This window comes from Echinops telfairi, unplaced genomic scaffold, assembly GCF_000313985.2.
Source record: "Echinops telfairi isolate 266 unplaced genomic scaffold, ASM31398v2 ScPeMD7_7469;HRSCAF=8507_1, whole genome shotgun sequence".
Taxonomy (NCBI): Eukaryota; Metazoa; Chordata; class Mammalia; order Afrosoricida; family Tenrecidae; genus Echinops; species Echinops telfairi.
Genome location: NW_022111373.1, coordinates 98,207,894 through 98,222,131, shown reverse-complemented (window position 1 = coordinate 98,222,131; position 14,238 = coordinate 98,207,894). Strand labels below are relative to the sequence as shown.

Sequence of the window (14,238 nt, the reverse complement as noted above, 5' to 3'; positions counted from 1 at the left end):
TGTTTCATCGATGCTACACTGAGCCCTGGAGGCTGGCTTGTCTCCTCCACATGACCCTTCTGTAAAGGGATGTCCAGTTGCCTACATATGGGCTTTGGGTCCCCAAACTGCACTACCCCTCATTCACAATGATTTGATTTTTTGTTCTTTGATGCCTGATATCTGATCCCTTTGACACCTCATGATCACACAGGCTGGTGTGCTTCTTCCATGTGGGCTTTGTTGCTTCTCAGCTAGATGGTTACTTGTTTACCTTCAAGCCTTTAAGACCCCAGACATTATATCTTTTGATAGCCGGGCACCATCAGCTTTCTTCAACACATTTGCTTATGCACCCGCTTTGTCTTCAGCGATTGTGTCAGGAAGGTGAGCATCATGGAGCAGCACTTTTCTTTATTCAACATACACAGCTCCCAGCCACACACAACTCACCACAGTATGACAAACTGACAGACAGATGCTAGGAATATAAATATAGCATTCATTTTAATTTCTTATTTGTACATTATTTGTTCACATCTTCTATTTTTCCTTTTAAGTGTACATCTTTTCATATCTTGATAAAAAACCACTCTGCCACATGCTCATATTGAAATGTTCACAGCTTGACTTAGAACATGTTTGATGTTTTAAGACAGTTGTTCTCAACCTTCCTGATGCCGCGACCCTTTCATATAGTTCCTCATGTTGTGGTGACCCCCCACCCATAAAATGATTTTTGTTGCTACTTCATAATTGTAATTTTGCTACTGCTATGAATCATGTGACCCCTGTGAAAGGGTCATTTGACCTCCAAAGGGATCGTGACCCACAGATTGAGAACCGCTGTTTTAAGGGATGTAAGTTTTTACTTTTACATAAATGAATCTGTCAATATTTTCTTTTTTAATTTCTGCCTTTGATGTCATGTTTCAAAGTAGCTTTCTCGGTTCTACATTTATATGCGTGTTGATCAGTATTTTTATTTAAGGCCTTCATACCTAAGTGCCGTGAGTAAGGACTCTAAACTTCATTTTTTCTTCAGTGATTATCCAGTAGTCTCAACAATAATTGTATTCAATAGCTATCCTTTTTTTATCAGAATGTTAAAGATGTTGATTTTAAAATAAATTCTGAGATTGCCTTGAATTCTCAGCATTTAAAATGAACTAGTTTTTGAAAGAAAATGTGTCTAAAGACAAGCAATTTTCTTTTTAATTTCAATGATCACAGACTCTGTGGTTTCACATACACTCTTTCAGGCAGAAGACCGTTAACCCAGAGAAATAGCCACAGCTGCAGAATAAATAAGTAACCACACCACAGCTAAAATAAAGCTATGTTTTCCAGAAACAAAATATCAAGATCTTTAGCAACACCAAAGAAAGAAAGAAGAAAAAAAACACAAAAACCCCACATCCTTTTTGACTCATTATATATTAGTAATGTCAATACCTGAAACTATATTGTACCTGTATGTGGACAACAGGAGCCATGACAATTCCCTCTGCTACTGTATTTCTCCTTCTGATTCCTGGAGGTAAGACCGATTTCTGAATGCTCTCAGTTTGCTAATGGTAAAGTGGAGTTCTATGCTAGTTTAATTAATATTTAGCTTTGTATAAAAAGGAAAAATTCATTACTTCATTTCCAATCATTTTTAATGTCACTATTTGATTTTGCTATCTAAAAGGCAGATTGACTTCTTAAGAAGAAAATAGAATCTTCATGCCTATAGTGAAAATATGAAAGTATTAACTATATCTAGTGGCTCATAAATTCAGGCCAGATCTACAGAGCAGAACCTTTAAGTGAAAAACTGGAAAAGCCATTAAATCATGGGTGAATAGTTTTATTAGCAGGATCTCCCCCTATCACTCCTACAAATGAATAGTTTTAGCTGGTCAATCCCTAAGCGTTTGGTTTGGGAATCTGTTACTGCTGTAGCGGTTTGGTTTTTTTCCTTTAATTTTTAATGTTACTTAACCATCATGTATTCCAAATAATGATCTCACCTACTTTATCTTGACTGTGTGATCCTGGGTTAAGTCTTTCATAATTTTGTTTCTTGAGCTTTGAGGGAAATTTTTTTTTAATTGTCTGATTAATATTGTCTGACACTTCCTATCTCCCAGTGATAGGAGATAGATGTTATGTTTAAAGGAACTTTGGTTGCTTAAAGAGGAAACCAACACAAAGCTCACTGCTATACAGTCGACGCAGACTCATAGTGACCCTATAGGACAGGGTAGAACTGCCCCTGTGAGTTTCTGAGACTGTAGCTCTTCTTGGAAGTAGAAAGACCCATCTTTCTCCCAAGGAACAGCTGGTGGTTTGAAAAAGTTGCCTTTTGGGGTTGCAGCCCAATGTGTAACCCTACGCCAGCATGGTTCCTTATAAAAGAGGAAAAGCACTTCTTCAATTGAAGATGTTATCATCCAAAGGGATTGTGGGGAGTTGTAGAAGTTAGCAAAATAAGTCTAACTTAAACGACTAAAGCAATAGTAGCAGGTTGAGTTGAGGCTGTTAAAAAAGAAAACATTGTGAAGTGTCTCCAAAATTTAAAGCTAGAAATACTATATAACCTAAAAATACCACCTTTGGTATATGCCCAAAAGAATTGAAAGTGGAATTATAAACGGACACTTGAACATAAATGTCCACTGAAACATTATTCACAATAGTCGAAGGCAGAAACAGCCCAAGATTCCACCAACAGATGAATGAATAAACAAAATGAGGTATATGCCTACAGCACACATCAAAAGAAAGAAAGAGAATTAAATGAGGTTCTGAAACATGCTTCAACATAGAAGAACCTCAAAAACTGAGTAAATTTGAAAACTAAGGGACAAATATTTTATGATCTCATTGATATGAAATATCGAGAGTAGGTAAATGCATGGACACAGAAAGATTAGCGGCCACCATGGACTTGGGAGATGGGGAGAGGAGTTATTGAAACACGTTTGGAAATGACTGGTGATAACAGTGGTACAGTGTGGTTAGTGTTGCTGACTTACACACTTAAAAATGATTAAAACGAAGTTTGTTACATGTATTTTAATACAATGATAAAAAAGTATTTATCTAGTCTTAAAAGTCATTTTACGGGCAGTTGTCATTTTTAAAGAGTAGCTCTAAGGTCCAGTCTGGATTTCAACAGCTTTCAAACACAATGACTTGTTCAGCTGAGCTAGGTGCTGCTGCTGGCAAGCTGCTTCTTTCTCATCATCCCCAACCTCACAGCCTAAAGCTGTGCATCTTTCCCAAAGCTGAGGTCTCTCCTCACCCCAACCGGTGGAAAACTGGCATCTTTCCAGCCCCTTCTGGGGGCGGGGAATAAAAAGACGCCTCAGCCTCCCTGCCAGCAGTTTCTCTCTCCTCCTCCAGCTCCTCATCCACGCCTTCTCAAGGCACATACACACTGCCTAACATTGTGTCCCATTGTGTATCTGCCCCACAGCTTGTTCCTTGTATTTCTCTACTAATACTAATTCCTATGAGGGCAACAACTGTGTCTTATTCATCCTTATGCTTATTCTTAACAGTATTGGTGTGATTTTAAGCTGTTGAGTTCATTCTGATTCACATCAACCCTATAAGGCAGAATAGGACTGCCCCTATAGGTTTCTAAGACTATATAAATCTCCACTGAGCAGAAAGCCTCATCTTTCTCCATCCACAGCTGGTGGTTTCGAACTGCTGGCCTTGCTGTTAGCAGCCCAGCGGGTATGCCTTTAGGGTGCCTGAAACACTGTAAGTTGTCTCGATATTGCAGGGATCAGAAGATTACTGCAGAAAAGGCACCGGGTCTGCCTCTTATCTCCCCCTGACCCACGAAGTATATGTCTGTGCACTTGCGACGAATCTGTTCACCTTATGGAAACTTCCTCAGGGGAAACACAGGGAGTCTAGGACAGGTGAACACCTCAGGACCAGGGGTGACAGTGGCCATACCAGGAGGGAAGCAGGGAGTAGAAAGGGGGAATTGATCTCAGGGATCTACATATAACCTCCTCTCTGGGGGATGGGCAGCAGAAGGGTGGGTGAAGGGAGACGCCGGGCAGTGTAAGATAAGATATAATAATAATTTATAAGTTATTAAAGGTTCATGGGGGAGGGGGGAACGGAAGGGAGGGGGATGGGGGAAAAGGAAAATGAGCTGATTCCGGGAACCCAAGAGGAAAGCGAATTTTGGGAATGATGAGGGCAACAAATGTATAGGTGTGGTTTACACAATTGATCTATGTGTTGTGATGAATCGTATGAGCCCCAATAAAATGATTAAATTTTTTAAAAAGCAGGGTTTCACTAACGATCGCCTTTCTAGCTTTTTCAGAGGAAATCATAAGAGGGCATAATGTGAAACCTCATTCAAGACCCTTCATGGCTCTGCTCCAAGGGCAGACCAGGTGTGCTGGAGCTTTGATCAAAGACAACTGGGTGCTGACAGCGGCGCACTGCAATCTGTAAGTGGCCGGCCCTCCTTGGTGTCTCGCGACAGACTGGGGAGGTGAAAAGAGCTCCCAAACCCAAAACTAAACTTAGGAAGGGGGTGGAGAAGAGCACGGGCAGTTCGATTCAAGGCTGGGTTCTACTATAATACATAAAGGCCAAAAACGCCCAACCAAATCACTGCCATAGATTTGGTGTTGACTCATAGTGACCCCCGGCGGGTTTCCGCCACTCTAGCTGTTCACAGGAGTAGAAAGCCCAATCACTCTTTCACATAAAAACCAGATCCTACAAAAAGAGACCCCTTTCCCCACACACATTTTATTCAATTGTTTTCACTAAAAGTAGCAACATTATTAGCTTTTGAATGATAGCACTCCTAATTTCAACAACCCCACACAAGACATACCTTGGTAGGCTTTGTTCCGGCCCCTTTTCACAAGGACAGTTTCCATGGTTCATGGAATTTGCATTGCATCTGCTAGGATTACAATGAAGGCAGTGGGGGTGGGATGGTGGGGGAGGGGCATGGGGAGGGAGGGGGTTGCTGAAATCTTTCTTAAAGGAATCAGCCAAAATGCTCCTTGGAAGTGAGAATGGTGAGACTTCATCTCACATTCCTTTGGACACATTATCAGGAGAGGCCAGTTCCTGGAGAACAGCATGCTCGAAAAAGCAGAGGGTCAGCAAAAAAGAGAACTGTCCTCACTGAGCCAGGTTGACACAGACATGCACTGCAACAATGAGCCCAAACAGGACTGGGGGGTGGGGTGGGGAACGCAGCACCAAGCTGCCCATTGTACATAGGGTCGCTATGAATAGGGTGGACTCTGTAGCACCTAACAAAACCCAGGATCTCAACTGTTTTTCTTACCCCAAAAAGGAGGTTACCTCTTGTTGCCACCTATAAGATTGAACCATAGGAAATTCTGGATATTTAATAGTTTTTAAAAAGTAAGATCCTAGAGCTAATGATTTTCCTAACCATGATTGATTTAAAAGGCAAGAAAGTGGCTATCAAATGCATATGCCTCTATTCTCTTCATGAATAAAATTGTGGGTAACTAATAATGTTATATTCTGATTTACTTCAGCATAAGTTTCACAAGCAGGCTGAAAATTAGTTTCTCATGGAGTTCAAACAGAGTAATGTCATATTGTTTTGTTCATGAAGAAGGTGCCAGCACAATTGACACTGGATGTGAAGTCAATGTGCTTGATGCACAGGTGTGCCTGGTGCAAAGTCTACTAAGTAAGTCAGGAAGTGCTTTTGTCCACCTTTTCCACACTAACTTTCAGTGAGCTCACACACCAAATTCACGATTAGTCCTAGTTTGTTTACTGTGTATAGGGGACACACACACACACACAGGTGTTTATTTTGAAACTGCTGTAAGGTTTTCCTATAAAATCAAAGTTCATCTTTTTCAATCCAGCCTATAAAAATGTAACTGTGGTCTACTGTCCTTATCTTTGAAAACAAGGTGCAGAAAATGTGCTTCTTCTACTCTGCTGCTTGAGTTAAAGCTCTTCTGTTAGAGGTCAACAACATAGAAAGCCATGATGAAAGAGTTTTATTCCACAAATCCAAAATGGGGGTGGGGGGGGGGAAGCAGCTCTCCCTCCCATGCTCCTACCCCAATGCACAGCCTGACAGAGAGCACTCGAATCCTGGTCACTCTCTTTGGGCAGCACCCAACCATTCCTCTCCACACCTCCAATGCTTCATTGCCCTTTCCTGTGTCAAAAGGCCTGGGATTGCCTACTAGTTCCTTCTCCTGAAATAGATACCGTGAAACTAAACAATCTGTGATAGCAAACATATTGGGAGTTTTATGCAAAAGGTGCTGAAGCACCAAAGAGAAAAGTCCCACAAGACACTCATGAACTAGGCCCATGGTTTTATTTCATTAATTCTCTTATATAAATTCTATATTGTTGCTATTTTCAGGAAGAAAGCTCAAGTTATTCTTGGGGCCCATTCTGCAACCAAGAAAGAAAGTCAAAAGCAAATATTTTCCATTAAAAATAATATTGTCTATCCATGCTATGATAAACAGTCAAATGAAGGGGATCTTCAACTACTTCAGGTAAACATGACTTTGTACGTACGCACACACACACACACACACACACACATAATATGCATATACTCAAATCTGAATTGAAATACATATGTATATATTTGAAATTTTGCAATTTGATCATCTTAATCTGAAACTAGAGGTTTCAGCCTACCTTCAGCCTCACAGCCAGAATTAGTTACTGTCTAGGCTATGAGGAAAACTTGAGTCACTTGCTGATGAAGATCAAGCATGGCAGCCTTTGCTATGGATTACAACTCAATATAAAGAAGACCAAAATCCTCACAACTGGACCAATATGTCCAGTTGAGTCATCATGATATGTGGTCCAAGTGGACCAAATGGTTCAACTGGACCATCATAATGAATGGATAAAAGATTGGAGTTGTCAAGGATTTTTGTCTTGCTTAGATCTACAATCAATGCTCATGGAAGCAGCAGTCGAGATCAAAAGATGGGTAGCATTGGTACTCTGCTACACAAGACCTCTTTAGAGCATTGTAAAGAAAGGATGTTACTTTGAGGACAAGGTGCATCTGACCCAAGTCATGGTCTTTTCAATCATCCCATATGTGTGTGAACGTTATACATTGGCTAAGGCAGACTGAAATTTTGATACGTTTGAATCGTGATATTGGCAAAGAATATTGAAAAGACCCTGGGCTGCTAAAATGAAAAAAACAATCTGTCTTGGAAGAGGCAAGGATGGCTAGACTTTGAGTTACATACTTTGGACACGTTGTCAGAAGGGACCAGTCGCTGGAGAAGAACAGCATGCTTGGTCAAGTAGAGAGGCAGTGAAAAGGAGGAAGTCCCTCAACCAAGTGGATTGACACAGTGGCTGCGGCAATGGGCTCAAGCATAGAAACAATGAGAACAATTCGAAACAAACAGAAACAAAAGCCTGAGGGAAGAAAAGCACAACTGGGACTCAGCACTATGTTCCACGGATGTTCCTTCCCTTGGGATTCAGTTCAGTTCAACAGACGCTGACTGAAGTTCTACTGAGGTGGTGGTGGAGGTTGTTAGGTACCAATGAGTCAGTTCTGACTCATAGCAACCCTTTGTACAGCAGAAGGAAACACTGTCTGGTCCTGCACCATCCTCCCAATTGTTCTTATATTTGAGCCCATTGTTGTAGCCACTATGTCACTCCATCTTATTGAGGGCCTTCCTCTTTTTCACTGTCCCCCTACCTTACCAAGCATGATGTCCTTCTCCAGAGACTAGTCTCTCCTGACAACATGTCCAAAGTACTTAGATGAAGTCTTGCCATCCTTGCCTCTAAGGAGCATTCTGTCTGGATTTCTTACAAGACTGGTCTGTTTGTTCTTTGGGCAGTCCATGATACTTTCAGGATTCTTCCACAGCTCTATAGTTCAGATGCACCCATTCTTCTTCAGTCTTCTTTACTCAATGTCCAACTTTCACCTGCATGTGAAGCATATGAAATGAGCATAACTTTGGTCAGGCACACCTTCATCCTCAAAAAAAAAATCCTTGCTCTTCAACACTTTAAAGAGGTCTTGTGCAGATTTACCTAATTCAATACTTCATTTGATCTCTTGACTATTGCTTCCATGATCATTGATTGTTGATCCAAACAAGACAAAATCCTTGATAACTTCAATCTTTTATCTATTTATCATGATGCTACCCATTGCTCCATTTGTGAGAATTTTGACTTTCTTCACATTGAGCGCTGCAAGTCCTCTTCACTTTCAGCAAAGTTGTGTCATCTGCATATCAAAGGTTGTTAATAAGTCTTCCTCTCATCCTGATGCTATATTATCCCTTATATAATTCAGCTTCTCTGATCATCTGTTCAACATACATTGAATAAATATAGTAAGAGGCAGCAACCCTGATACACACCTTTCCTGATTTTTAACCCTTGTTCTATTCTCACAACTGCCTCTTGATCAATGTACAGGTTTCACATGGGTACAATGTGATGTTCTGTGATCCCCATTCTTCACAAGGGTACCCATAATTTGTTATAAAACACACAAATGTCGTAGCACAGTCAATAAAACCCAAGTAAACATCTCTCTAGTAATTTTACTCTGCTTTCAACCAAGATCTCTTTGAAGTGAGCAATGATGTCCACATCCTCTTCTGAAACTGCCCGGAACCTCTGGCAGCTCTCTGTCAATGTACTGCTGCAAACATTGTTGGATGATCTTCAGCAAACTTTTTCATGCATGAGATATTAATAATATTGCTCTATAATTTGACCATTTTGTTGGGTCGACTTTCTTTGGAAAAGGTGCAAATATGATCACTTCCAGTCAACTGACCAATTAGCTGTCTTCCAAATTTCCTGGCAATGCTTCCAGCGCTTCATCAATTTGTTGTAACATTTCAATTGGTATTCTATCAATTCCTGGAACCTGACTTTTGGATAATGTTTTCATGTAGCTTGGACTTTTTCTTTCATTACCATTGGTCCTTGCTCATAAACTGCCTCTTGAAATGGTTGAATGTCGACTTTTTGGTACAGTAATTCTGTGTTTTCATGCCATCTTCTTTTGGTGCTTTGTGCATCATTCAATATTTTGACAATAGAATCTTTCAATATTGCCACTTGAGGCATGAATTTTTTTCTTGAGTTCTTTCCCTTTAAGAGAGGCTGATGTGCTCTTCCCTCGTGGTTTCCTACCTCCAGGTCTTTGCTCATTTCATTATAATATTATGTTCTGTCTTCTCGAGCTGCCCTTGGAGATTTTCTGTTAGCTCTTAAAGAGCAAGGCTCAGAGTCTCTTCTGACGTCCACACTGATCTGTTCTTTCTTGTCTTTATAGTGACCTTTTGCTTTTTTCATGTATAATGTTCATGATGTCATCTCCGAGCTCACCAGGTCATCTGTCACTAGTGTTGAATATGTGAAATTTGTTCTTGAGATATTCTCAAAATTCAGGTGTGATAGACTCCAGGTTGTAATTTGGTTCTGGTGGATTTGTTTTAATTTTCTTCAGCATCAACCTGAACTTACATGTGAGCACTTGATGGTCGATCCCAGAGTCATGAGGCTTCAGTATCTGTGGATGTTTCAATGCTTCATCTTTCTATGTTGTACATTAGGTTTTTAATGGCTAATTCCTCTGAAGTGGACAGCCTCTTTCTTCTTTGTAGTCTGTTCTTGTTCTGGAAGCTCTGCTAAAACCTATCCACCCTGGGTGACCTTGCTGGTATTTCCGATGCCAGCAACATAGCTTCAAGCATCACAGCAACACACAACCCCCACCGTACGACAAACTGACAGACAAATGGTGGTCTACTGAGATAAAACTTAGAAACTAACAGACTGACAATGTCCAAAAATCAAAGACCACTGTCATCATTGATCCTCTATCATCAAAGGTAGGTTTACTGAAGGGTACACCATGAGGAACTAGGGATGGTTCAATAAGCTCATGTCCCAATGCCAGTTGTCTGATTCCTAGTAAGTCATCAAAAAATCATTTTGGGGTGATTTTGAATACGGGATGGAATTAAGTCAGACGATGGTAAATGTCATTGAGAAAAGGAAAGGCATTCTGGGCTTGGATTCAAGCAAATGACAAAAATGGGCAGGGCCACATCAGGACCTAAATTCTGTTGTTACAGGATAAAAAAGTAAGGAGCAGGAGGGAGGGCCTGGTCCTACTGGAGTAGCGTCAGGAAACTCCCCATCACCTCTGACACAGTAGCTGGTAGTATGATGCTGCTACAGAAATCATAAAGAGGTGTCAAGACTTCACCCTGGGTAACCTTCTAGGGCTAAAACCTAATTGTGTGGTCATCACTGCCCTGTGAGCTTGATTGTAAGAGAGGCTGAAAGGACTGCTTCTTACAGACATAAGCTTCCCAGAATTCAATTTTTATCAACTCATTAAGACCCAAAGTCCTGTTCAGGATTTATTCTTCCTTCTTCATCTAATCATATGGACAAGTGCAAAGTTCCTGAGAAAGCGTGAGTGAGAAGACAGAGGGAAGAAGCACATGGGCATTTGTAGCAATGTTCTATAGAACGGCTGTCAGCTGGGACCATTTACCTTCTAAATGGTGGGATTGTCGTGCAGCAGGGGCCCCAAGGATAGGGGAGTGAGAGTGATTCAATGATAGGAATGGGACCATGGTCATGGCTGCTATACTCCTGTGATTTTAGAAGGTCCACAGAACCAGAACCCTCTGGGTTCCAAGTTGAGCTTGAGGGTAGAAAGTAGGAAAGTGCTACAATTGTCTTCCTCTACCCTCTCAACTCAAGGAGCTCTGGTCATAAAGATTACAGCCTAGCAAATACACTGAGGAAGTTATGCTTTGTCATATAGGGTCATTATGATTCAGAATCAACTCAATCACATACAACAATAACAAGGAAAAAAATCCTACTCAAACTTTATCAGACTCCTGCTCTCCTTGCTTGGACTTTTCGAGAGCAGAGAGTGGTAAGCCCAGAAGAGGACTTGGGACATGAACAAAAAGAGAGAGGGAGGGTGAGTGTGCCCGGTGGCTGGTCTGCATATGCTTAGATCTGGGGAAAATCCACACTCAAGTGGACGTTAGAGTACTTTGTATTGAGAAGGTCTGTAAGGAATATTGTTGACCCTGGTGTAATGATAGCAGGTGCTCCTTTGTCCAGTGTGCAACCTTTCTTCTCACTCTGTACCACTGGAACCCTGGTTTCCTTCTGTTGGTCTTACTGCCAGTTGGTTCCCTCATCTAAAAACACCTGAGTTAAATAATGATTGATCTCTCCACAAGTTTCAACCATAAAACCACCAGCTATAGCATCATTGGCAGAGCAATTGAACTGAAGTTTGTGTAGACTAGCCTTGCCAAATGCATCTGAAAAGGTGTGCTGTCGTTTTTTTAAAAAATCATTACTGAGTTGTCATTTTGGCAGAATACCTTTCCAACCATGTTCTTTATAAAGACATCCTCAATAAGCAAGATATGTTCCGGTCATGTATATTCTGGGTTTTGTTACTGTCACCAGTGTCTAAAACTGCATCTCCTGTCTACTTTCTAGCTGAACGGTAGTGCCCAGATCAAGGACAAAACCATAAGCATCCTTAGGCTCCCCAAAGAAGCAGGCGATGTCAAACCCAACACCAAATGTCATGTGGCAGGATGGGGGAGCACTGACAAAAAGCAGCGTAAACTTTCGGATACCTTGATAGAAGCTAACGTCACTGTGATAGACCGAAAAATATGCAACGATGCAGGGCATTATAATTTCCATCCAGTTATTGGCAACAACATGATCTGTGCTGGTTTAAAAGATGAAGGTGATTCGTGTAAAGTAAGTAAACTTAAACCCCCAACAATTTTTTGGCAATAGAAAATAAGGTTAAAACAGAGTGCCTAGGAAGCACACTGTAGATGGTCATTGTGACTCTTTATTTAGACGGCCTGCAAAGAATATTGCTGGGCACTGCTGTGGTGGTAGCATGTGCGCCTTTGCCCAGAGTGATACCACCTTCCCAGGGAGACTTGCATCTTTGGTAATGATCATTTCTGGATACAATGTAAACACCATTCAAACGTGCTCTCCAGCCCTCTCACCAATGATAATGGCACCTGGCATGTTTTAGGTCCCAGAAACCAGCACGTTCTTCAATATCCCAGTGAATCTTTGAATAATTCCATGAGATCAACACGGTAATTATCACCCCTATGTTCAAACAACCACTTGCCATCAAGTCCACTCCAACCCACTGCAACCGCCTATGTGTCCGAGCAGAACTGTGTTTCATAGGGTTATCAATGGCTGATTTCTTGGAAGGAGATCACCAGGCCTTGCTTTCAAGGTGCCTTTGCGTGGACTTGAACCTCCAGTCTTTATTGTGAGCAACTCAGCAAATTATCTGCTGCTCTATCCAGGGACGTAAGACATGAGGAAATCAAGGCACAGAAAGTTATTTAATTTTTGAAGCTAAATAACCTATCATTGGAGTGGATCTGGATTTGGATGCAGGCCATCTGACTCCCAGCTGCTGTACTGTTTTGCCTCGTAGGTGCCAAGAACAGGTTTATCCATGGTTGAAACTATTTATAACTCAAAGCCCAGAGGTAGTTTGACAAGGTCAGAGGACACATTGAATAGGTGCTAATGGATCTGGAAATGAATTTCTGAAGTTTGTATGAAATAGTACCAAGTACTCCTAGGGCTATGATGGCTTAGTTAGTGGTCTTTTGGGAAGTGAGTTGCGATCCTACCTCAAGCCTTTTTGCAGCCCCCAACATTTAATTCTTTACCCTGATGTCTACTAACCAAGCACAGGGAGGGAGAAGGATACAACTAAACTGAAGGAAACGATTATTTTTTCACAATTAAAGTCTTCCTGTATTGTCCTATGTTGTATTGATGGTAATTGTTTTAGTCTGGGTTGACTAGAGAAACAAATTCATAGACACTCAAATGTGTATAAGAAAGAGCTTTATGTACAAGAGCAGTTTAATCTTGAGAAAGCATCCTAGCCCAGCCCAGATCAAGTGCTTAAGTCCGCTATTAGCCCATATGTCCAATACCAATCTATAAAGTGTTCTTCAGATTCACACAACACATGCAATGACGCCAAATGCAGAAAGATCACAGGCCAGTATGTTGAAACTCTTGTTGATCCAGTGGCAGTAGAAGCATCTCAGCGCCTCCAGGGGTTTCCACGTGGCTCCTCCAGCTCAGAGCACTAGCGTAGCTCCATGTGTTTTGCCAGTTACAATGTTTCCCAGGGAGTGAGTGTGTGTCCCGCCTCCAGTGAGCTATTTATCTTCTTAGTGCCTCCAAATGAGGTGATCAAACTGTGACATGATTGACAGGCTACACTCCACCCCTTCACTCCTAAGTCTCAAATTGACAGCAGATTACATAACTACCACAGTAATGAATCATCACGTCTTTCTCTTTGTTCAAAAGGGAAATTGTTGAAAAGAGATAAATCAGTGTTAATTAATCCTGAAGGAGATGATTATTAAAAGAGATTTTAAATCAGTTTTTAATAAGGAAAGAGAGCGAATGAGTTAATAAGCTAATGAATGCATAAACATACCATCTTTGGAAAGCACTGACATTTAAAATACATAACTTTCTATTCCAGGGTGATTCTGGAAGTCCTCTGATATGTGGTAACGTTTTCAAAGGTGTCACTTCCTTTGGGGACTGTGGTAATCCCCGAAAACCTGGCATCTACACTCTTCTTACAACAAAATATCTCAACTGGATAAAAAAATCCATTGGAGTAGACATGTGACATTCCTCCTTCAAAGTAGAAAGCTGAGGTAACCACCTGGAGATGTCAAGGAAAGGGGTTTCGACTTGGCCTATCCCAAGAAGAACCTCACCCACCTTCTTAATTTGATATACAAATTACAGCTTACCTGGAACAACGCCAGTCAATGAAAGAAATTGTTTCCCATTCTCACGCTTCTATCATCAGCTAAGACCATGTCATCTTATTCTCTTTCCCTGGCAGAAATGTTCTTTGAAGAAAAAGTCCCTGGTCCCATGACCCTTTGCTTTACTCAGAATTTAGGACTGCCACTTCTGTGCTTGTGCTTAAAAAGAAGTCAGTCCTTTAACAAGTTGGACATTCTTCATTTGTTCAAATGGAGTTCCAAGTTCTCTGTGACCTTCGAAGGTATAGCCTGTGAGTCTGTTCAATGCATGAGCATGGAAGAGATGAAGGATGGTATTGACTTCTTACTCAATCTTTCTGTGTACTTTAATTTTCAA

At 41.1% G+C, this 14,238-nt stretch overlaps 1 protein-coding gene across 1 annotated transcript in view; it reads left to right on the top strand.

Annotated features, from left to right (window-relative positions):
• LOC101649280 (granzyme A-like) overlaps positions 1-14,238 on the top strand; it is a 23,016-nt gene extending 8,778 nt beyond the window's left edge. Inside the window, exons 2-5 of the mRNA XM_004703717.2 lie at positions 4,322-4,451; positions 6,389-6,527; positions 11,536-11,808; positions 13,604-14,238. Of these exons, the coding sequence (XP_004703774.2) occupies positions 4,322-4,451; positions 6,389-6,527; positions 11,536-11,808; positions 13,604-13,756 (695 nt within the window). The 3' untranslated portion in view covers positions 13,757-14,238. The remainder of the gene's footprint in view (positions 1-4,321; positions 4,452-6,388; positions 6,528-11,535; positions 11,809-13,603) is intronic.